At 45.2% G+C, this 25,515-nt stretch overlaps 2 protein-coding genes across 2 annotated transcripts in view; one reads left to right on the top strand and one right to left on the bottom strand.

The window, feature by feature from the left end:
* The window catches only part of OLAH (oleoyl-ACP hydrolase), a 50,750-nt gene extending 37,929 nt beyond the window's left edge, over positions 1–12,821 (bottom strand). Inside the window, exons 1-2 of the mRNA XM_040352426.1 lie at positions 12,718–12,821; positions 6,618–6,748 (exon numbers count right to left, since the gene is read on the bottom strand). Coding sequence (XP_040208360.1) covers positions 6,618–6,747 — 130 coding nt within the window. The 5' untranslated portion in view covers position 6,748; positions 12,718–12,821. The remainder of the gene's footprint in view (positions 1–6,617; positions 6,749–12,717) is intronic.
* A 71-nt stretch (positions 12,822–12,892) lies between these two features.
* The window catches only part of CROT (carnitine O-octanoyltransferase), a 56,835-nt gene continuing 44,212 nt past the window's right edge, over positions 12,893–25,515 (top strand). Inside the window, exons 1-3 of the mRNA XM_040352425.1 lie at positions 12,893–13,055; positions 18,048–18,182; positions 21,498–21,622. Of these exons, the coding sequence (XP_040208359.1) occupies positions 18,065–18,182; positions 21,498–21,622 (243 nt within the window). The 5' untranslated portion in view covers positions 12,893–13,055; positions 18,048–18,064. The remainder of the gene's footprint in view (positions 13,056–18,047; positions 18,183–21,497; positions 21,623–25,515) is intronic.

Raw genomic sequence — 25,515 nt, 5'->3', positions numbered from 1 at the left:
CCTTAATTTCTTTAATTTCTCTATCTAAATTGGACATTCGGGTCTTTTTCTTATCAATTAAAAAATTTAAAAGGGATACGCCTTTAAGGTTAAAAAACTGATACCAGGACTCAAGATCAGGATCTCCCTGTTGGGGGTGTACATCCCATCTCAACCCTCTGGGGACTATGTTCTCCTTGACATATTGTTCCAAGAACGCTATGTCCCATTGGAGATGAAGTTCTGAGGTCATCACGTTCTTGAGTCTCATAAAGAGACCACACGTTTCCGAGTCTGTTTTCAGAACAGTAAATACACCTTCAGTGTTAAGAGTGCGACTAGTTCGATAGTCAAACACATCCATTGTTGTATGGCAGCAATATATGAAATCCAAGTGCAGTAAATAATATATAAAGAATATATTGCGCTAAACAAAATCTAAGTGTATATATAGTGTAAATAGGCAGCCAACATACCAGTGGATAAATGCAAACAGACAAAAAGAAAATAATGTAGCGCCAAAAACTATAAAAAAGAGATAACCACTAATTGGTTGTGAGGATGTAACCTCTATAGTTAGAGTTGTGTTTAAGGTGAACAAACTCCGTGAAAACGTTCATACATATATACCAGAGCTATAAGTGTGGCTCTGAGTGCTAGTGATATACCTGGATGGTATTAATAGCAAACAAAAGAAAAATCTTAAGTGATATAGTAAATAAAAATGTGAACAAACACAAAAAGTTCTGAAAAATAGGACGGGGAACACTCCCAGAACTTCCCAAGAGCTGACTGTTCGTCACTTCAATTGGAAAGCACCTTTTCCACATCAATGGAGAATCCTTTCCCTCAGAGACTGAACATCTTCAAAAGGACATTCCTTGGCATATATAAGTTAGGGTACTCTTACCAGCTTTAGTTGACCCACAGCTCACCGTATGGTGGGTAGGTCGATCAGAGCTTGTATATGCTGGCCGTCCTTCTGTTGCACCAATGGGTGGATGGATATCCCAATTCCGATACTCCGGATGGATCTCAGAAGGAGAGTTGGTAACACTGGCCACAGGAACGTCACATGAGATGGTAAGGAGGGGAAACTCCCAATTTCATGAGGGATATGAGAAAAGAGGGAAAAAACACCTCCTCATAGTGTAGAAATTTATTTAAAATTCTTGATCAAAAAATATTGATACAACAAAGAGATAGTCCAAATCTCATTAAAAATAATTGCACAGCAAGGAAAATCATCCAAAGTATGTAAAATGTCAGAATATAAAAAACCCAAACGATAGAAATGTTGTTCCCCACGGCACATCAAAGAAAACCACAGCAGGCAGATGACTTAAAATTGGCACAATGTTAGTGGTATGGGTCAAAAATAACCGACCGGTTTCGTCCTCACAGACATCAACAGGGTTATAGAACTGACCCCCACTTCCACCCGTGCCTATAAATAACCATATGATTAGCTTACCTGTGATCTACACCTGTTACACCGCTCCCCTCGGGCGTGCGTCTCACCCACTGCTACATCCTCCTCCTGCGCTCCAACCACCGGAAGTGGAACAACGGGAGCGCAGCCGAGGAGACCAATCGCAGTGCTCCAATGTTAGGTGTCATCTCCTCCCGTCCCACATAACACCCTCTGCCCAATGTGAGGATGTGGGACAAGGGGTCGCTCCGCCTCCCACCATTCAGCGAATCTGAGCCACAGACTCATCTTCCATGACTAGACCGCTCAGGGGGCGGCAGTGATGTGCGAGTTGTCACATGACCACGACGGTATGCGTATCAGCAGACGTCGGGCGTGATGACGTATGCTCTCCATCTCGTGCGTCCCACAGGGAATCATTAACGAAAAAGGAGGTGTAAGCAGTAGCTTTAAACCTCTAAGGTGTAACGAATCCTAAGCAATAAATAAGTGCATTAGGTCCCCGGGAGCGTGCATACAGAATTGATCACAGATACTATACATCCCCGATTAACCAGGTGATGAAAAAAGTCATAATTATAGTAAGTGTATGGTGATTCTGCAAAACCATCCACTATATACAAATAAGAAACATAATGAAAGAAATTTGTTTATTTTTATTCCCTGGTAAGTAACCAAAATGAGAGTTCATGACTGGTTTATGAATGAATTCACGTCCCACTCCACGTTAAGCCCGTGGGGCGTATAACTTTTTAACTGGTATATCCAGTATACCTCTAATTTAGATACACCCCTCGTACCTGGTTCACCTCTCCTTTTGAAGATGTTCAGTCTCTGAGGGAAAGGATTCTCCATTGATGTGGAAAAGGTGCTTTCCAATTGAAGTGACGAACAGTCAGCTCTTGGGAAGTTCTGGGAGTGTTCCCCGTCCTATTTTTCAGAACTTTTTGTGTTTGTTCACATTTTTATTTACTATATCACTTAAGATTTTTCTTTTGTTTGCTATTAATACCATCCAGGTATATCACTAGCACTCAGAGCTACCCTTGTAGCTCTGGTATATATGTATGAACGTTTTCACGGAGTTTGTTCACCTTAAACACAACTCTAACTATAGAGGTTACATCCTCACAACCAATTAGTGGTTATCTCTTTTTTATAGTTTTTGGCGCTACATTATTTTCTTTTTGAGTGGTTAATCACTGTCAGCTAATAGTTGCTAGAGGTGGATTAGCATTATGTGTATGTTGGCTGTTCCTTTTTTTTTTACAGTAAAAGTTTTTTATTTTTTGAATGTTGGCTGTTCCTTAGTTATCCCCGGAAGGATTTGCCCCCTTAATGACCAGGCCATTTTTTGCGATACGGCACTGCGTCGCTTTAAGTGACAAGTGTGCGGTCGCGCAAGGCTGTACCAAAACAAAATTTACATTTTTTTCCCCCCACAAATAGAACTTTCTTTTTGTGGTATTTGATCACCTCTGTGGTTTTTATTTTTTGCTCTATAAACAAAAAAAGAGCAACATTTTTGAAAAAAAAAAAGCAATATATTTTACTTTTTTGCTATAATAAATATCCCCCAAAAATATATATATAAAAAAAATGTCTTTCTCAGTTTAGGCCGATATATATTCTCCTACATTGCTACATTGTTTTGGTAAAAAAAAAAAAATCACAATAAGCGTATATTGATTTTGGTTTGCCCAAAAGTTATAGTGTTTACAAAATAGGGACTATATTTATGGCATTATTATTTTTTTTTTTACTAGTAATGGCGGCGATCTGTGTTTTTAGCGGGATTGCGGCAGACAGATCGGACACTTTTGACACATTTTTGGGACCATTGACATTTATACAGCGATCAGTGCTGTAAAAATGCACTGATTGCTGTGAAAATGTCACTGGTAGGGAAGGGGTTAACACTAGGGGGTGATCAAGGGCTTAAATGTGTTCCTCACGTGTGTTTCTAACTGTGGGGGGATGGAAGTGACTGGAGGAGGACTAGTAGGCACATATGATCTGTCTTTCCTCTCTTACAGAATGGGGATTTGTGTGTTTACACACACACACACTCCCATTCTGGCTCTTGTGCCCGCGATCGTGCATGGCGGGGGAACATTACGCTCGCCGGCCACGCGCATCGGGTCCCCCGCCGTACGCGCGCCTGCTCTAGCTGTTAAAAGGGCCGACGTACTGCTACGGAGATTTGCATAGGAGAGCCCACCTGCCGCAGTATAATGATGGTGGCTGGTCGGCTAGCGTTTAATTAAATAGTTGTTTACAGTTTGTATTGTTAGGGTATCGTGATCAGGCCCTACCTGAAGTTGTGTGTTGTAAAAATTCTGTGTGAGTTTTCAATAAAGAGAGTTCCAATTTGTACCTAAGCTAGTGCCGCCTAGTATCTTGGGTACAATATGCCGCTATAATATCATATTCTTGGTTCCAGACTGGAGGAAGCTATAGCTTGACAGAAGCACCCAAGCACTGGACGGTTCCATTACACCTCCCAATGACACCAATGATGGGGCACTATTTCTCCCCTTAATACCATGGGGGGACATTGTTTACTGCAAGTGGAACCAGGACATTTTTTACTCCCGCTGGCCACAGTCCGGCACCCCCAAAGTCTGAAGGACAATAAGCTGGCCCTTTGTTTACAAAGTTTGAAGACCCCTGCTTTAGATGGAGCATGGAGGAGAGTAAGGTAAGGAATTTGACTATTCCAGGAAGAGTCAATTCCCCAGCATAGCATCCGCCCTCCTGCTACATACTGTATAAGTCCTCTTCTTGTCCTGGAGTATCTACTGCCTGTCCTGGACCAGCTCCCCTGCCCCTCACCTCCCTACCTGCCAAGGACAAGTGAAGGGGAATACTAGAGCGTCATTTGAGTGACAGCTCTGAGTCTGCTGACATCACATCCAAAATGGTGGCAACCAGCAGCAGGGCTTTGGATGTCTACCCAAGGGAGGGTTTTACAGGTACACATACTACCCCTAAAATATTTTGACAGCAAGGTCTCTTAAAAGGGCCTATTAAAAACATCAGACCTTTTTTTTTTTTTCACATCTCAAGGACTCATAAATAGGGGAATCGAAACACACTAAACTCCCAGGTGGACAGGAACAGTCAGAAATCAGAGCAGGAAGATCTAATTGTTGGAGCATCCAAGACATACAAAAAGCCAGCTTCTGACACCAAGCACCATGGCTCCACCAATAAATAACTTTCTGGAGGATTGACCCAACTAAACCTATTAAAGTGGAACTTCACTCTATCAGTTAACATTGACTATTTGTAATCCTTATGCTGCTAGCATTAGTAAATACTAGTGCTGTCAGTTAAACGCGTTATTAACGGCGTTAACACAAACCCATTTTAACGCCGTCAATTTTTTTATCGCGCGATTAAGGAGGTTCACCCTTTAAAACATTTTTTTTTTTGTCAGCACGTACCTCTTAACCCTTTCACGCCGACGGGACGCATATATGCGTCCTCGGCGTTCAGGGGTTATACCGGGATGATGCCTGCAGCCGCAGGCATCATCCCGGTACCGTTGTTTAGAGCGGGCGATCGGCTATCCAAACATAACAACCGATGCGGCTAAAAGCCGCTCGGTTGTTATGCCAGAGGAGCGGGAGGGGACATCCCCCCCCTCCCGCCGCCTTTCGCCGCTCTGACCGGGCCTCCCGTCCCACCGGGAGACCCGATCCTCCATCTGCCGCGTTCTGTGTTCAGGCGGAGACTGACACTAAGCCGTAAACGGCTTTGATTCAGTCTCCGCATTGAAACCACGGAAGCGGCGTCATGACGTCACTTCCGGGTTTCTCGGCTGCCAATGGCGCCGGATTTAAAAAAGTACACAGTATTCAGAATCGCCGTTTTCGGCGATCTGAATACTTTGAAGTGCAAAGGAGGGCTCGGAGGTCTTTTAGACCCCAGATCCCTCCATAAAGAGTACCTGTCACCACCTATTGCTGTCACAAGGGATGTTTACATTCCTTGTGACAGCAATAAAAGTGATCAAAATGTAAAAAAATAAAAAAACACAATTTAATATTATAAAAAAAAAAAAAAAAAATAAGAAAACACAAAAAACAGTTTTTAAAGGGTGAACCTCCTTAATCGCGCGATTAATCGTGAGTTAACTATGACATTAATGCAATTAATCGCGATTAGAAATTTTAATCGCTTGACAGCACTAGTAAATAGATAGGAAAGTATATTATATTTACTTCCATTATTATTATTTTTTTTACATTTCTCCAGTTACTTCCTGGTTTTCATGCCTAGGCAAATGATGTCATACATCCCAGAAGTCTTCAGGAGGGCAGGAGGGGGTTTCTTAGATAAGCACACCCTCCTGCCTGAGCAAAGGGCAGATGGATTCCAGGAAGCAATTGCTACATGAATCATCTGCCCCTACTCAAGAAATGCTAGGCGTGGTTTTCAAAGTGATTTCTCTGCAAAATAAAGCAATGAATGGATGGGGTAGTTCTGCGGTTAAAGTGGTTGTAAATCCTTACAACTAAATTTTTGCTACAGGTAAGCCTATAATAAGGCACCACAGCGGGGGCTTCGAACCCAGGTGAGTATTACACAATGAGCTAGTATGCTATACATACCAGCTCATTATGCCTTTCTGTTGCAGGTTTTTCTTTTTTTCCTGCCTGGGTTTACAACCACTTTAACAACAGTTTAAAATATTCTGTTGTATGGCAACAATCAATATGAAAACCACAACACTTAGCATCCAGAATTAATTTCAATGTTCTATCATCTCTTCCCCGAGAAAGGAGGAAATCTGGTTGCTATGGGACCCTATACATCTGTTTTGCATTCCATTAGTCTTTTCTCATGTTGCATATCACTTTGCATAGTGGTACTGCTCTTTGCGGATTTTGACATGCAAAAACTGTCACATGATTAGGCAGTTAGTTATTGATAAAGTCAGTTAAAGAGAAGCCGGGGAGGGTGGGAATTTACCTAAAATATGAAAACATTTTTCCATTTTTATTCTGGACCATAATAAATAAAATAAAAAAATATGTATATATATATACACACAAAAAGTCATCCTACATTTTACAGAGCTGACCAACAGCTCCAAGGCTTTCATTTATCATGAAATCTTTCCTTATAGATATCCCATTAAGATCCACATTCAATCACAGCAAAATATTTCATTTAATAAATTGAGAATTACACAAACCTTCCACGGAGTCATCAAACAGCCGGCCCCACTGAGCATTAAACAAGGAGCCTCCTCCAGCCCAGGGGAAACATATTAATCTGGTGATGGCGTCTGGCCGTCTGTGGAAGCAGTTTACAAGCTTGTCCATTCTTTAAAAAATAAAAATTAAATATTAAACACATGACATGGCAATATAAATGCCTAACTATATTTTTTGTCCTTATTTAAAGCGTAACTCCACCTTTGTTGAAAAAAAAAAACATTCCCCTCTGGGTGATCTATGTACATTGGCCCATATTCTCAGTGAAGTTACGATGGAGTATCTCAGGATACTCCATCGTAACTCCCTTTTTTGGCCCGTGTATCTATGCGACTGATTCTTAGAATCATTTTCGCATAGATACACTTAAAGCGGTGGTTCCCCCTAAAACAAATTTCTAACAATAGATTCGTAAGACCCGTTACACTGTGGGTAGGCTGGCTTTTTTTTTTTTTTTTTCGTACATACCGAGATCTCGCCGTCTCGTCCCTTGGCGGTGGGCGTTCCTAGTTGATTGACGTTCCTCGGACGGGCGCATACGTGACGTCACGACTTTCCGACAGAAGCCGAACGTCATTGCGCAGGCGCCGTATAGAGTCGGCTCTATACGGCGCCTGCGCAGCGACGTTCGGCTTCTTTCGGAAAGTCGTGACGTCACGTATGCGCCCGTCCGAGGAACGTCAATCAACTAGGAACGCCCACTGACAAGGGACGAAACGCAGAGATCGAGGTATGTACTAAAAAAAAAAAAAAAAAGCCAGCCTACCCGCAGTGTAACGGGTCTTACGAATCTATTGTTAGAAATGTGTCCTTCACATTTATTGTGCTTCTGTAAATGTACAATGTATTATGCTTTATTATTCACCCAATAAAGACTCTTTGTGAAAAAAAAAAAAAAAAAAAAAAAAAAAAAAAAAAAAAAAAAAAAGAAATGTGTTTTAGGGGGAACCACCCCTTTAAGATCCGCCATCTGTAAGTCACTTACACTGGCAGATCTTAAATATAATGACGCCGGCCGCCGCTAGATGGCATTTACGTGAAGGACTCATTTGCTTATTCAAATGAGCCTTCTACGCCGATTCCCGAATGAGTTTGCGTCGCGTAACCGTCGCTAACGTCGTTTGCGTAAGCGGAAACTTACCCCTGCTATATGAGGGGTAAGTTTCCGCAAGTCCCACGTAGGCCATGTTACGGATGGCGTCGGGTCCGCGTCGTGTTTTTTCGTCGGGTACGTCGTTTACGTAAGTCGTTCTTGAATACGACTTTACGTCAATGACGCACACGTCAGCGTCATTGACGTTTTCCGCCGAGAACTGGAGCATGCGCACTGGGCTTTTTGAAGCCCGGCGCATGCGCAGTTCATTAGAATCGGGGGCGCGCTTAATTTGAATACAAGCCGCCCCCTTGGAGATCCGCCAGGCTACGCCGGGACATTTACACTCCGCCGTCCCAACTTACGGAGCAAGTGTTTGGGGAATACAACACTTGCTCCTGTAAGTTGGGACAGCGGAGTGTAAGTGCCTTAAGCGCAGCCCGCGGATTTTTAGAGAGAATATGGGCCAACGCAAGGATTACAACAAACTTTGTTGCAGATTCCTACCTTTTGTTATTCTGAAGAAATCCCTGTTTGTTCCTCTGTGCTCCTGCGCACAGTGGGTCTAATGGGAGTGGTTTTATAATTATGCACTACTTTTGGTGCAATCCAACGTGATCTATGATATTGATTTTCTTTCAAAATTGTCGCTCTATTTATGTTTATAGCGCAAAAAATAAAAATCGCAGGGGTGATCAAATACCACCAAAAGAAAGCTCTATTTTTGGGAAAAAAAGGATGCCAATTTTGTTTGGGAGCCAAGTCGCACAGCCGCGCAATTGTCAGTTAAAGCAGTGCCGAATCGCAAAAAAGTGGCCTGGTCTTTGACCAGCAAAATGGTCCGGGGCTGAAGCGGTTAACTTCTAATTTTCAGACCATAATTGCGGCATTCCTACCTTCCAGAGCGTGTAAAGTCCTCAGGCCCGGTGTCACACGCAGCGTGTATACTCAGACTGCCGGAGGACAAGCAGCAGACAGAAGCTGAACGTTGTTTTAGTTGGAAGGATGAGTAAACATTATCTGTTGACATTTAATAATTAGTATTACCTCAGAGCTGTCCCAGCACCGCCTTGTCCTGAACACCTGAATGCCAGTTGTTACAGTATAACCCGATGTGATGAGGCTCTGAGCCACGCACACTGCGACAAAAAAAACCGAGAAAAAGGGACGCTTCAGGGAGACGGACCCCATAATTCAGGTAAGTGTGTGGCAGGTTGGGTTGAGGGGTGGGGGGGTTGCGTAATGTGACCATGTTTAATGTTACGCTGCTAGTTTGAAAGTCCTTTAACCACTTAAGCCCCGGACCAATATGCTGCTAAATGCCCAAAGGCGTTTTTACAATTCGGCACTGCGTCGCTTTAACAGACAATTGCGCGGTCGTGCGACGTGGCTCCCAAACAAAATTGGCGTCCTTTTTTTCCCACAAATAGAGCTTTCTTTTGGTGGTATTTGATCACCTCTGCGGTTTTTATTTTTTGCTATAAACAAAAATAGAGCGACAATTTTGAAAAAAAATGCAATATTTTTTACTTTTTGCTATAATAAATATCCCCCAAAAACATATATAACATTTTTTTTTTCCTCAGTTTAGGCCGATACGTATTCTTGTACCTATTTTTGGTAAAAAAAATCGCAATAAGCGTTTATCGGTTGGTTTGCGCAAGATTTATAGCATTTACAAAATAGGGGATAGTTTTATTGCATTTTTATTAATTTTTTTTTTTTTACTACTATTGGCGGCGATCAGCGTTTTTTTTTCGTGACTGCGACATTATGGCGGACACTTCGGACAATTTTGACACATTTTTGGGACCATTGTCATTTTCACAGCAAAAAATGCATTTAAATTGCATTGTTTATGCGGCTTTCACATTGAGAATGCTGGGGAGGAGTTTCTCAGGCGGTATTTATGCGATATTTTTAGCGCTATACCGGCTAAACAGTGTGAAAGGGGCCTAAAGCTTTCTTTTGGTGGTATTTAATTACCGCTGGATTTTTTATCTGTTGCTAAAAATATCGAAAAAAAAACGTTTTTTCTTAGTTTCTGTAATTTTTTTTTCTAAATAAGTGACTTTTAAATAAGTAATTTTTCTCCTTCACTGATGTGCTCTGATAAGGCTGCACTGATGAGGAGGCACTAATATGCTGCACTGATAGTCACTGATAAGTGGCAACGATATGCGGCACTGATGGCCACCGATAGGCTGCACTGATGAGTACTGATGTGGCAGCACTTATGGGCACTGATGAGAAGGCACTAATTTGCTGCACTGAAAAGTGGCAATGATATGCGGCACTGATGGGCACCGATAGACTGCACTGATGGGTGCTGATGTGGCAGCACTTATGGGCACTGATGAGAAGGCACTAATATGCCGCACTGATGGGCACTGATAAGTGGCAATGACATGCACCACTGATGGGCACTGATCAGGCGACACTTTTGGGCAATGATAAGACGTTGTTCTGCCAAATAAGTTCCTCTTGGCGGATAAGGACCCCCCTGTACTGCGCAGGCTTGGTGCAACGCTTGCGCAGTACGAAATCAACTGAGCCTCTGAAAATAGCCAAAGATGTAGAGCTGAGAGTCAGCTCTACAAGGCACCTGCGCACTGACTCTGACACATGCCACACGCTCCCGATGCTAGTGCTACTCTGCAAGGGGCGGGGGTGATTATAGCAATAAAGTTCACGTCTTAGCGGGGCACATTGGAAAACCCGCCCATCAACAGTGCAAACCCTTCATTTGTTTTAACACGCCCCGCTAAGACGTGAACTTTATTGCTAAAATTGCAGAGTAGCACCAGCATCGGGAGCGTGCGGCATGTGCATAGTCAGTGCGCAGGTGCCCTGTAGAGCTGACTCTCAGCTTTAAATCGTCGGCTATTTTTGGAGGCTCAGTTGATTTCGTACTGCGCAAGCGCCGTGCCTGCGCAGTACAGGGGGGTCCTTATCCGCCTGGGGAACTTTTTCGGCAGGACAACAGCACTGAAGGGCACTGATGAGGTGGCACTATTATGCCACACCGATGGGCACTGATATGCGGCACCGATGAGCACTGTTAAGTGGCACTTATGAACAATGATAGGTGGCACGGATAGGCAGCACTAAAAGGCATTATTGATGGGCACAGATTAGTGTTAGTGATGGGCACAGATTGGCATCACAGTTGGTCACTGACTGGCATCACTGCTGGGGCTGCAATGATGATCAGTTCCCTGATTACCTGTACGAGGAGATGCCGCTGATCAGCTCTCCTCACCTAACATTCTGTCAATGTAAGGTGAAGAGAGCCAATTACCGCCACTTTTGCATTTACATGTGATTGGCTGTGATTGGACACAACCAATCACATGGGTAAAGAGCTGCATCATCGGCTAGTTTCGGAGATCGGGGTTTTGCCGTGTTCCAGGGACATGGCGTGCCCGCGATCACCGTGCGCGAGCGGCAAGACTGGGATGATGTATATGAAGTTGTGCCAGAACAAGAGGGGATCCCGCTTGCCATCATTTTACTATGTGGTTAAAGAGATTGTAAAACAACCCATAGGCCCCTTTCACACATGCGGACCATTCAGTTTTTCCAGGTGGACCTGACGGGACACTCCATACACCTCTATGGAGCGACGGATGTCAGCGGTGACATGTCCACTGACATCCGATCCGATACGCTAAATCCAGATGGATGGAAACCCTATTTTCCATCTGTCTGGCGGCGGGATCGGGTGAAAACGGAAAGGCGGATCCATTTTCATCCGATCTCCCCATAGAGGTGAGTGGAAATCTGACAGGTCCGTCTCTCCACAGTGAGCAGAGACGGACCTGTCATCTGCCGGCTCAGCGGGGATCAATGGATCGAACCCTGCTGAGCAAAAACGGATCCGCATGTGTGAAAGGGGCCTAACAGTTTAAAATAGAAATGAAAGGCAAAACATTTTTGTATAAATAATAAAAAATAAAAAACAAACATTATAAATACCCTTTTTTGACGCCTTAAAACATTGTGGCCCGGATTCACGTAGAGCCGCGTAAAATTGTGCGGGCGTAACGTATCTGATTTACGTTACGCCTCCGCAACTGACACGGGCAAGTGCTGTATTCGCAAAGCACTTGCTCCGTAAGTTGCGGCGGCGTAGCGTAAATCGGCCGGCGTAAGCTCGCCTAATTCAAATTTGGATCAGGGGGGCGTGTTTTATGCAAAACTACTGTGACCCGACGTGATTGATGTTTTTGCGGAACGGCGCATGCGGCGTCCGTGGAATTTCCCAGTGTGCATTGCTCCAAAGTACGCCGCAAGGACGTCATTGGTTTCGACGTGAACGTAAATGACGTCCAGCCCCATTCACAGACGACTTACGCAAACGACGTAACCTTTTCAAATTTTGACGCGGGAACGACGGACATACTTAACATTGGCTGCGCCTCATATAGCAGGGGCAAATTTACGCTGGGAAAAGCCTAACGTAAACGTCGTAACTTTACTGCGTCGGCCGCGCGTACGTTCGGGAATTCGCGTATCTAGCTAATTTGCATATTCAACGCGGAATTAGACGGAAGCGCTACCTAGCGGTAAAAAAAAAATGCAGTTAAGATCCGACGGCGTAAGAGACTTACTCCTGTCGGATCTAATGGATATCTATGCGTAACTGATTCTAAGAATCAGACGCATAGATACGACGGGTCAGATTAGGACTTACGACGGCGTAGGTACATGGCGCTGCGCCGTCGTAAGTCCTTTGAGAATCTGGGCCTGTGTTCTTGGAACGTCTGTGCAAAAAAACTTACAGCTTCTTACTATTCAGAGTTTGCAGAATTTTGCCCAATAAGTGATCACTATACATGCACATAGAGGACACCCTGCCAGGAAAGGTGACAGATGTCAATGGACAGGACAATGTGATCACGTGGTGTTTGCAGAGGGGGACGTAAGATCCCACCAGACAATGACAGTTCAGTAAGTCTCTGTAATTGGAGCTTTGTACCCACCTCTCCGGTCCTCAGACCCGTCTCATCTCCTCTGACAGACCAGCCTCCTGCACTGATTCTCGTATGGCAGCTTGCCCACATCAAACATGGCCGCCCACGGACACTTCCTGGTTTGACGACAAGTCAGGTGGGCGGAATAGCTGGCTACAGTCGACCCGGGTACCGTCCACAGGGCGGGGCGCAACGGGACAGGTTCTATCCCACACGCGGCTTTGTTATGCAAGAAGTTTGTCCCTCCGGCCCGCTGTAGTTTGTGTGAGAAGAGAATGTAGGGCAGAGGTGACCGCTGTATACTCTGTACTGTACACACCGAGATCATCCCACAGAGGCGGCTGCAGGTGAGTCCGGCTCTGTACAGTCCATCCCCGGGGGGCAGACAGTGATCAGAGAGTCCAGACAGTGATCAGGGAGTGCAGGCAGTGATCAGAGAGTGCAGGCAGTGATCAGAGAGTGCAGGCAGTGATCAGGGAGTGCAGGCAGTGATCAGGGAGTAGTGACAGTGATCAGGGAGTGCAGGAAGTGATCAGAGAGTGCAGGCAGTGATCAGAGAGTGCAGGCAGTGATCAGGGAGTGCAGGCAGTGATCAGGGAGTAGTGACAGTGATCAGGGAGTGCAGGCAGTGATCAGGGAGTGCAGGCAGTGATCAGAGAGTCCAGGCAGTGATCAGGGAGTAGTGACAGTGATCAGGGAGTGCAGGCAGTGATCAGGGAGTGCAGGCAGGGATCAGTGATCAGGGAGTGCAGGCAGTGATCAGGGAGTGCAAGCAGGGATCAGGGAGTGCAGGCAGGCATCAGGGAGTGCAGACAGTGACAGTGATTAGGGAGTCCAGGGAGTGCAGACAGTGATCAGGGAGTGCAGGCAGGGATCAGGGAGTGCAGGCAGTGATCAGTGACAGTGATCAGGGAGTGCAGGCAGTGATCAGTGATCAAGGAGTGCAGGCAGTGATCACTGCCTGCACTCCTTGATCACTGTCACTGATCACTGCCTGCACTCCTTGATCACTGATCACTGCCTGCACTCCCTGATCACTGTCACTGATCAGTGACAGTGATCAAGGAGTGCAGACAGTGACAGGGATCAGGGAGTGTAGGCAGGGATCAGGGAGTGCAGGCAGGGATCAGGGAGTGCAGGCAGGGATCAGGGAGTGCAGGCAGGGATCAGTGACAGTGATCAGGGAGTGCAGGCAGTGATCAGGGAGTGCAGGCAGGGATTAGTGACAGTGATCAGGGAGTGCAGGGAGTGTAGGCAGGGATCAGTGACAGTGATCAGGGAGTGCAGGCAGGGATTAGTGACAGTGATCAGGGAGTGTAGGCAGGGATCAGTGACAGTGATCAGGGAGTGCAGGCAGTGATCAGTGACAGTGATCAGGGAGTGCAGACAGTGATCAGTGACAGTGATCAGGGAGTGCAGGCAGTGATCAGTGACAGTGATCAGGCAGTGATCAGTGACAGTGATCAGGGAGTGCAGGCGGGGTTCAGTGACAGTAATCGGAGAGCGCAGGCAGTGAGTGCAGGCAGTGATCAGTGATCAAAGAGTGCAGGTGGGGATCACAGAGTGCAGACAGTGATGGGGGGGGGGGGGGGAGAGAGCCCCTGGAGGCTGGGGAGGGAGCGAGCCGCTGGGGGGAGGGACACTGGAAGCTGGGAAAAGAGAGGCTGGGGGGGAGCCACTGGAAGCTAGGGAGAGAGAGGATGGGAGGGGGAGCCACTGGAAGCTAGGGAGAGAGAGAGGATGGGAGGGGGAGCCACTGGAGGCTGGGGGGAGAGAGGCTAGGGGGGATTCACTAGGGGGGGAGAGCCACTGGAGGCTGGGGGAACAAAGCCATGGGAGAGGCAGGAGGAGCTCAAGCTAAAGATGTCCACAGTCGGATCGGGAGCTGGAGCGGGTGAAACCCGTCATGCTGCTGAAGGTTTCCCGCACCACTCCTGTGTAAACTCAGGTTCAAACTCAAGAAAAGCCCGGGTTCACACAGGAGCGGTGCAGTAAACTGCATGCAATTGTTTGCAGTGCGATTTGCGCCCATTTATATTGTATGGATGCAAATTGCACCGCAAGGCATCGTTTTTGGGTGCAAAAATTCGGGAGTCCAAGTACTTGGTATCGGCATCTGAGCCTCTAACTAGAAGTTCTCCGCTCCATGGCCAGACAATTGTTGGATGTGTAGAGCGCCCTCTGTATGCGATGGATGTTGTTTCATCACTTAGAACTGTCTTCATTCACTTTGTTTTGTAGCCTATGAACGCTCCCAGGAGTCTCTATGATGTGCCAACTATAGTATAAACATTACTCCCACTATCTGTGTCAGGGTTCAGGTGACGGTAATCTTGGATCCAGAGAACTTGGAAACTGTAAATGTTTCATTAGGAGTTTTATCTCGGTCACAAGGCAACGTCCGCAGTGCAGCGCCCTCGCTCTGTCTCCACTCTCTCCAAACAACCCACATAAAAAAGGTATTATTAAACTGAAAAGGAAACATTTATTATGGAAAAAATGAAGGAGGAAGCACTCAGTGCCACATCCGTAATTGGAGCAAGGACATAAAAAAGCTACTGAAAAAGTAACCAGGGATTGGACTTTTAAGGCATGGAAACAATGGAGAAATATATCAAAAAATATTTATTAGACAAAGTACACAATAGATACCAGTGTTCAAGAATTAAAAATCCTATACAATGATGTAACTTGTAAACTGAGCTCTTGTGTGTCTACACGTTTCCCGTTGGGCTTCTTCAGGACAGCGATCAAGGTTTAAAAGGGACGACAGGGAAAAAAGAACAAGTCTCACTGTCTTACACTGGATTGAGTCTCATATACAGAATCCGATAGACCAAAAAAAATGTCAGTATGGAAAAGATTCCACAAGGTTAAAACGGGAGGTGTACGGCACACAGAAGATCTATTCAAAGTAAACTGAAATAGGAACAGGGGCAGGTCCATACTGTGACACATTTTTTTTGTCTATCGGATTCTGTATATGAGACTCAATCCAGTGCAAGATAGTGAGACTTGTTCTTTTGTCCTTGTCATTCCTTTTGAACCTTGATTGCTGTCCTGAAGAAACCCAACGGTGAAACGCGTAGACACACAAGGGCTCAGTTTACAAGTTACATCATTGTATAGGATTTTTAATACTTGAACACTGTTATCTATTGTGTACTTTGTCTAATATTTTTTGATATACCGTATATACTCGAGTTTAAGCCGAGGACCTAATTTTACCACCAAAAAAATGGGAAAACGTATTGACTCGAGTATAAGCCGAGGGTGAGAATGCAGCAGCTACTGTAAGCGGAAGAGAGGGTCGACAATACCCATTTGCATTCTTACTGTGCCCATTGCAACCTCACTGTGCCATACCTCACTGTGCCATACCTCACGGTGCCCATTGCAGTCTCACTGTGCCATACCTCACGGTGCCCATTGCAGTCTCACTGTGCCATACCTCACTGTGCTATACCTCACGGTGCCCATTGCAGTTTCACTGCTCCATACCTTGCGGTGCCCATTGCAGTCTCACTGTGCCATACCTCACTGTGCCATACCTCACGGTGCCCATTGCAGTCTCACTGTGCCATACCTCACAGTGCCCATTGCAGTCTCACTGTGCCATATTTCACAGTGCCCATTGCAGTCTCACTGTGCCATACCTCACTGTGCCATACCTCACGGTGCCCATTGCAGTCTCACTGTGCCATACCTCACGGTGCCCATTGCAGTCTCACTGTGCCATACCTCACTGTGCCATACCTCACGGTGCCCATTGCAGTCTCACTGTGCCCGAGTAGCTGAATTCTTGACAGGCGTCCATTTTTTAAAAGTCTCGGCTTCCTCTGGGTGTTCCGTTCCTTGGTAGGCATTTGACACTGTTCCGCCTATCACGGAGGTCCTCTCCTCCTTGGACTCAGTTTCCCAGCAGACACTGTGTTCAGTGTTCCGCCAATCACAGGCATTCTTTCATCCTCAGACAAGAGGACGTCCGTGATTGGCGGAACACTGAACACTTGCTGGGAAACTGTCCGAGGATGAGAGGACCTCCGTGATAGGCCGAACACAGTGTCAAATCATGTGTAAAATAGAGGGCCCCTGCGCTATCGGGAAAGATGGCTAGGGGGCACTGCTGCAAACACCTGATAATCTGTCCTTGCCAGAAAAAAGTGTGAATAAAAAAAGAAGGGGGGTGGTGTCTGCGCTGTGGATGGATATGAATGGGGATGGTGCAGAAAATTCACAACGTGAGTAACTGGACCAAGGGGGTGAGAATGAATGGGTATGGGGGGCAGGTGTACAACAGACCAATATGAACTGTGCTAGAAAAATACTCAAGGCAAGCAAGTGATAAATTGAACCTGTACTGTGAACCACCAAAAAATATAAAGATGGCAAAAAAACTACAAATGACCGTAAACAACCAAACACGTAAAAGTGCTGAAAAAAATATATATGAGTGAAATAAATGATACACAATGTATATGACAGTGTATATAATTATATAAAGTCTTAAAGTGTATATAGAGTCTCTAAACGGTGCTCCCAGAAAATAAAATCCACGAAAATCCAATAAAATCCCAAAAAGTTTGTGCTGAAACAAGGAAACTTCAGTGCAAACACCTCTGGTGATTCCTAACTGCTCACCTCCCGGCTATAGCATGGATAGCCAAATAAACTCCAAAGTGGTAGACACAGGTGGATGCAGCAACACTTAGGCCTTGTACACACGGCCAGACATGTCCGATGAAAACGGTCCGCGGACCGTTTTCATCGGACATGTCTGCTGGGAGGTTTTGGTCTGATGTGTGTACACACCATCAGACCAAAATCCCCGCGGACAGAGAACGCGGTGACGTATACGACACCGACGTTCTCTGACACGGAAGGTCAATGCTTCCACGCATGCGTCGAATCAATTCGACGCATGCGCGGTATTTCGGGCCGCTGGTTATACGTCATAACCAGCTGACATGTCCGATGAGTCATACTAACCATCGGACATGTCCGGCGGACAAGTTTCTTAGCATGCTAAGAAACTTTTGTCCGCTGGAAACCTGTCCGCTCGGCCGGAAAACTGTCCGGTAGGCCCTACACGGTCGGACGTGTCCGCGGAAACTGGTCCGCGGACCAGTTTCAGCGGACATGTTCGGTCGTGTGTACGAGGCCTTAGAGATAATTGAAGAACTCAGCAGCAGATGGTCTCCTGCGTCAGGCGTGTAGGCTCTAGTGCTCCTGGGACATGGTGATCTCGGCCCTGGAGTGGCCAACAGGAGTCCTCCAATAATAAATGTTCAGTACTGGACGGGATTTGCAATTGTCTTTGTTTCTCATTCTGTCTGTAGATGTTTGGCTCTGTCTAATGATGGAGAATCGTGTGTTTGAGTCCGTGGAGGAGAGGACCTTCCAATACCAGGAGTCTCTGCCTCCCCTCCCTGTCCCTTCCCTGGAAGAGTCCTTGTCCAAGTACTGCGAGTCAGGTAAGCACTCTTTGTTTCTGGGTATGTCCCGGAGAATATACTAAATCTTAATCCTTATAGCAGCATTAGACCATTTTATAAAGCAAGGTAACCCCCCGGGAGAACGCTTCTCCTAGGGGGATATACGATGCGGGCCATCGGGGCCACTCTGTGCAAAACAAACTGCACAGTGGAGGTAAGATTGACATTTTTGTTATTTTTTTACAATCACTTTAAGGCGTCAGCATACCAAGACATTTTGGACAATTTCATGCTTTGTGGGAACAGTTTGGGGATGGCCCCTTCCTGTTCCAACATGACTGCGCACCAGTGCACAAAGCAAGGTCGATAAAGACATAGATGAGCGAGTTTTGGGTGGAGGTACTTGACTGGCCTGCGCAGAGTCCTGACCTCAACCCGATAGAATACCTTTGGGATGAATTAGAGCGGAGACTGTGAGCCAGGCCTTCTCATCCAATATCGGTGCCTGACCTCACAAATGCTCTTCTCAAAGAATGGTCAAACGTGTACATTTTTTAGGCTCCTTCCTCCCTTATATGCTGGAGGAGCTTGAGCTGCATATAAATTCAGAGAATAATATAAAGTAATATTAAATAAAAAAAACTCATATACAGTACTTTTACAGCAGACAGTTATCAGAATGTGTTTGGCAATAGTGGTCTGATCTCAACAGCATGTGTGCGTTATCCCTAATAGTTGCAGAGCAAACTATGCTGGGCTTAATTATCCACCTCCGGTCCAAAAGCTTGTACCCTATTCATGACCGGTAAATGCGTGGTTATGCAATGCTGTAACCCAAACAAATTTTATATAATTTTTTTCAATCAAATAGAATTTTAGTGATATTTGATTAGCACTGGGTTTTTTATTATATAAATAAAAAAAGACTATAAATTTTGAAAAAAAAAGTGTTTTTTTTTCTGCTGTAATACATATCCAATAAAAAAAAAATGTCTTCATATATTTTGGCCAAAATGTATTCTGCTACATGTCTTTGGTAAGGAAAATCCCAATAAGTGTATGTTGATTGGTTTATGTGAAAGTTATAGTGTCTACAATTTATGACGTGTGTGTGTGTATATACACTGGAATTTGTATTACATTTTTTTTATACAACAAATGGCGGTGACAGGCGACTTACAAATGGCACTGCGATAGCGAAGCAGGCAATTTGACACTAACTAACACTGGGTGGGAACTGACTAAGGCAGGCCATTCACGGGTCGATTTAGAAATAATTTTCTTTTGAAAATCTTATCTAAGAATTTTCATTCGTATTTCGCACCATTAGTGGGCTGCAGCAACAGCAAATTTGTGCAACTAATCCTCTGCTTTTAACATACTAAGTTAGACAGTTGAATTCGGTTTGCAATTTGGTTGGTAAGTTTGAGCCTGGTTATTACGCTATACAACTTTATTTATTTACTTATACATACTGTTTGCATCAACACGCATCTCATTTAAAGTCCCAACCCTTTCTCTCTTTCAATTTTCAGGGATGGAGGCATGTGTCATCCACATGCCTCATTCAAAGTCCCAAACCTAGTTCCTTGTTCAGCAACAGCCAAATGTCCTGCGGCCATCAAATTTCAGTAATCGGACATGTTGGAAATTTTGTAAAAATGTTACGATTTTCTAATCAATGATGGTAGAATTGTGCGAGGAATGTAATTGAAAAAGAAATGTGCAAGAAAAGAAGATTCCCAGCTACAAAAATTCTTCTCTGTAGCAACATGAGGCGAAATTGAAGGCTTGGTTGGTCGAATTTGGAAATCAATGGTGGCGCTATCAGATCACAAAATGTACGAATGTTCTGATTTTCAAAAGAAAATTCTTTCGAAATTCGACCATGTATGGCCAGCCTAACTGCCACTAACATCCCCAGTGACGCTGATAAATTGGTGCTGATACTATACACTGTCACTGTACCAATGACCCTGGCTGGGAAGGGGTTAATATCTAGGGCAATCATGGGATTATACTTGGTGTAATGTGTGGATTATGTGCTGCTTTTACTAACAGATCTCTTTTGTTTCGTATCCCTTTCTTGCAGGGATAAGATACAGAGAGATTGTTCCTTGTGTACAGAGTAGGGTTTTCCTGATACCACTTTTTTTAGGACTGAGTACAAATACCGATACTTTTTTTCATGTACTCGCCGATACCGATTACCGATACTTTTTTTTAAATGCAGCCATGTGTCCCTAAATGCAGCCTTGTCCCTAAATGCAGCCTTGTCCCTAAATGCAGCCTTGTCCCTAAATGCAGACTTGTCCCTAATGCAGCCATGTCCCTAATGCAGCCATGTTTTCCCTAAGAGAAAGCCAAGTCCCTAATGCAGCCATGTGTCCCCCCTAAGAGAAAGCCAAGTCCCTAATGCAGCCATGTGTCCCCTAAGAGAAAGCCAAGTCCCTAACGCAGCCATGTGTCCCCCTAAGAGAAAGCCAAGTCCCTAATGCAGCCATGTGTCCCCTAAGAGAAAGCCAAGTCAGCCCCCCCCCCCCCCCACCGCCGCCGACATCTAGTTAATTTGCGCTGGGGGAACAAAACAGCTTTCATTTGAATAGCTGTGTGTTCCCCGCCACGCTTCGTCATGTATAGACACTCCCCCTTGCCCGGGCACTTTGATAGACCTATCGCCCATCCAATCCTGGGACGGGTGATATGTCTATCAAAGTTTCTGGGCAAGGGGGAGTGTCTATACATGACGAGGCGTGGCGGGGAACACACAGCTATTCAAATGAAAGCTGTTTTGTTCCCCCAGCGCAAATTAACTAGATGTCGGCGGCGGGGGGGACTTGGCTTTGTCGCAAGGGACTAGGCGGCAGCGGCAGCAGCTCTCCTCTCCGCCATACGAGGACTGCTCTACTCCGCCCCCTCTCCACCACCCCGGAAAAAAAAATAAAAAAAAGTATCGGGTCAGGCATCGGGAGCATTTGCGCGACTACAAGTACTCGCGCAAATGCCCAGTATCGGTACCGATACTAGTATCAGTATCGGGACAACCCTAGTACAGAGCCCTGTTTTGATTGTCAACACAGAGCTTTGGGCTGTGATTGGACACAGCGATCAGCAGGTCCCATCTGTGAACCAATGGCTGGGACTTGCTGACAGGCTCCTGCTGTGTACAATCGCAGTGGGTGTTGGTGGGGGGGCCCTGAACCTGGAAATAGGCAGTGATGTACCAGTATGTCGCTTTGCCTGCAGGCGGGTGGTCCAAATGTGGTTACGTTACAGTATGTTTGTAAAAATCTGCTTACAGTGGCAGTGATTGGCTCTTGTTTCTTTAATATTGTCTCTTCTTTCTCCATGCAGTTAAACCTTTTTTAAATGAACAAGAATACGAGAAGACTTGTAAAATCGTAAAAAAATTTGAAACCGGAATTGGCCAAGAACTCCACCAGAAACTATTAGAAAGGGCTAAAACAAGAAAGAACTGGGTGAGTACTTTTGTTGTACCTTGTATGTTCCCCCAACATTTCATATTCCTGGTCTGTTAGATTGTAAGTTCTAAGGAGCAGGACTCCCTGATTCCTCCTGTATTAAAGTGTATTGTAGTTGTACTGTCTGCCCTCAAGTTGTAAAGCGCTGTGTAAACTGTTGGCGCTATATAAATCCTCTATAATAATAGTATTGCAACAGAGAGGAGAAGCAGAATGGTGATGAGCTCATTACTATGTCACTTTTCCTCCCACCCCTACAAGACTCTGGTCCGGCCACACCTGGAGTATGCTGTCCAGTTCTGGGCACCAGTCCTCAGGAAGGATGTACTGGAACTGGAGAGAGTCCAGAGAAGGGCAACAAAGCTAATAAAGGGTCTGGAGGATATTAGTTATGAGGAAAGGTTGTGAGCTCTGAACTTATTCTCTCTGGAGAAGAGACGCTTGAGAGGGGATATGATTTCAATTTACAAATACTGTACTGGTGACCCCACAATAGGGAGAAAACTTTTTCGCAGAAGGGAGTTTAACAAGACACGTGGCCACTCATTAAAGAAGAAAAGAGGTTGAACCTTAAACTACGTAGAGGGTTCTTTACTGTAAGAATGGTAAGGATGTGGAATTCCCTTCCACAGGCGGTGGTCTCAGCGGGGGGGCATCGATGGTTTCAAAAAACTATTAGATAAGCACCTGAACGACCACAACATACATGAATATACAATGTAATACTGACATATAATCACACACATAGGTTGGACTTGTGTCTCTTTTTTCAACCTCACCTACTACCGTATTTTCCGGCGTATAAGACGACTCGGCGTATAAGACGACCCCCTAATTTTCCAGGAAAAATGTTGGTTTTGGGATATACTCGCCGTATAAGACTACCCCATCCTACTAGTCTTTCTGGAAGCTGAGGGGTAGCCGGAACAACCGCTAACAGGAACAACCGCTGACAGAAACAGGTTTTTTACATGCCCCACTGTGCCATTACTTGCCCCCACAGTGCCATCACATTACTTGCCCCCACAGTGCCATCACATTACTTGCCCCCACAGTGCCATCACATTACTTGCCCCCACAGTGCCATCACATTACTTGCCCCCACAGTGCCATTACTTGCCCCCACAGTGCCATCACATTACTTGCCCCCACAGTGCTATCACATTACTTGCCCCCACAGTGCCATTACTTGCCCCCACAGTGCCATTACTTGCCCCCACAGTGCCATTACTTGCCCCCACAGTGCCATTACTTGCCCCCACAGTGCCATCACTTGCCCACACAGTGCCATCACTTGTCCCCACTTTCCCCCCCACTGTGGCATCACTCACGTTTTGCAGGCCGGTTACAGTCTCCGTGTGCTGCGAGTGTCCATGATTTCAAAGCCGCGCCGTCTTCTCAGCGTGTCCTGTGATTGGCGGAACACAAATTTTCCCAGTAGCGCCTCTGTTCTGTGTTCCGCCAATCACGGATGCCTTCTCATCTCGTCCGAGGATGAGAAGGCATCCGTGATTGGCGGAACACAGAACAGAGGCGCTGCTGGGAAGTTTTGTGTTTCGCCAATCACAGGACAAGCTGAGAAGACGGCGCGGCTTTGAAATTATGAACGATCGCAGCTGCACGGAGACCGTACCCGGCGTATAAGACGACCCCCGACTTTGGATGCATTTTTTTGCATCCAAAAAGTCGTCTTATACGCCGGAAAATACGGTATGTAACTATGTCACTTTTCTTTCCTCTCCTGTCCGCATGCTTCTTGTCAGCGCATTAACCAATTGGCTGCTTGTGCTGCTTCTTTCTCTCACTTTCCAGCCCTGCTGTATAGGAACTGCAAGAAGCATAGCAGGTCCAATTTGGGTACAAACATTGCTTCTATTTAAAAATTCATGTCATGATGTAGTAATGATTACAACGTTTTTGTTTTAGTTTTAGGATTTGAAACCGGCTAAGAAACGTCTCTTATGTTCTATAGGCAGGCTGGTTGTAAGTCGCAGCTTTAGTAAATGGAGGTATACAGTGTGGAGGCAGACTTCATGTAGATGAGTAACATAAGAGCTCCTGTGCCAGGATCAGCGTCGGCTTACACAGGGTTATAAGTAATAAAGCGGTTTACAGGCAGATTTACTTACAAGGGAAAGGTAGGAAGCTGAGATCGAATGTACACAAGACTGGCTGTGCTGCCTATTTATATCAATTGTAATCAGATTTATTTAGGCACAGGTTCAAGAGTTTATAACCACTGCGCTCTTATTTGCTCAAAGTAAGCTTGTTCTTAACCACTTGCCTACCAGGCCAGTTCTGCCATTTCTCTCCTACATGTAAGAATCATTTATTTATTTTTTGCTAGAAAATTATAGAACCCCCAAAACATTATGGGGCAGATCCACGTACATCGGCGCATAATTGCGTCGGGCGTAGCGTATCTAAGATGCATTACGCCGCCGTAACTTACTTTTTTTTTTCGAATCCTCAAAGAATGCGCGCCGTAAGTTACGGCGGCGTAGTGTATCTTTGGCGGCGTAAGGGCGCGCCATTCAAATGGATGTGATGGGGGCGTGTTTTATGTAAATACGTCTTGACCTGACGTAAATGACATTTTTTTTCAACTGCGCATGCGCCGTCCGTGTACATATCCCAGTGTGCATTGCTCCAAAGTACGCCGCAAGGACGTATTGGTTTCGACGTGAATGTAAATTACGTCCAGCCCCATTCACGGACGACTTACGCAAACGACGTAACATTTTTAAAATTCAACGCGGGAACGACGGCCATACTTTACATTGGCTGCGCCTCATATAGCGGGGGTAACTATACGCCGGAAAAAGCCAAACGCAAACGACGTAAAAAAATGCGCCGGACGTACGTTCGTGGATCGCTGTATCTAGCTAATTTGCATACTCAACGCGGATTTCGATGGAAACGCCACCTAGCGGCCAGCGGAAAAATGCACCTTAGATCCGACGGCGTACTAAGACGTACGCCTGTCGGATCGAGCCCAGATGCAGTCGTATCTTGTTTTGTGGATACAAAACAAAGATACGACGGGGGAACTTTGAAATTACGCGGCGTATCAATAGATACGCTGGCGTAATTATTCTGTGGATCTGGCCCTATATGTGGTGTTTTTTTTTTTTTTTGGAGGAAAATAAATTTCATGCATTTAAAAAAAAAAAAAAAAAAAACCCTGTGAAGTTAGCCCAATTTATTTGCATAATGTGAAAGATGATATTACGCTGAGTAAATAGATATCCAACATGTCACGCTCGTGGAATGGCGTCAAACTTCGGTACTTAAAGATCCCCATAGGCGACGCTTTTTTTTACTGGTTACATGTTTTAAGTTACAGAGGAGGTCTAGGACTAGAATTATTGCTCTCGCTCTAATGTTCGCGGCTATACCACACGTGTGGTTTGAACATCGTTTACATATGTGCGTTCACTTCTGCGTGCGAGGACACGGGGACAGGAACGCTTTAAATATTTTTTATTTCGTTTTTATTGTTGATTTTACTTTTATTTTTCTAGGTTGACACTTTCTTTGATCACTTTTATTTCTATTACAAGGAATGTAAACATCCCTTGTAATAGGAATAGTGCGTGACTGGTCCTCTTTACAGTGAGATATGGGGTCACTAAATCCCCAGATCTCATCTCTAGACTGGGAAGCCTGGAAAAAAAAAAAAAGATCACCTGGTGAAAATAAAGAGATACTCTGAAAAAAGAGAATTAAAGCAGAACTACGCTGCATCTGAACACCACAAACCAAATATATAGCAAAAAGTGAGCAATATTGGTTATTTTTTTCAAAATTTTCAGTCTTTTTTGTTTTATAGCGCAAGAAATAAAAAACGCAGAGGTGATCAAACACCACCAAATGAAAGCTTTATTCGT

The sequence above is a fragment of the Rana temporaria genome, chromosome 5 (genome assembly GCF_905171775.1).
Source record: "Rana temporaria chromosome 5, aRanTem1.1, whole genome shotgun sequence".
Lineage (NCBI taxonomy): Eukaryota > Metazoa > Chordata > Amphibia > Anura > Ranidae > Rana > Rana temporaria.
This window is presented reverse-complemented; position numbering and strand designations above follow the sequence as displayed.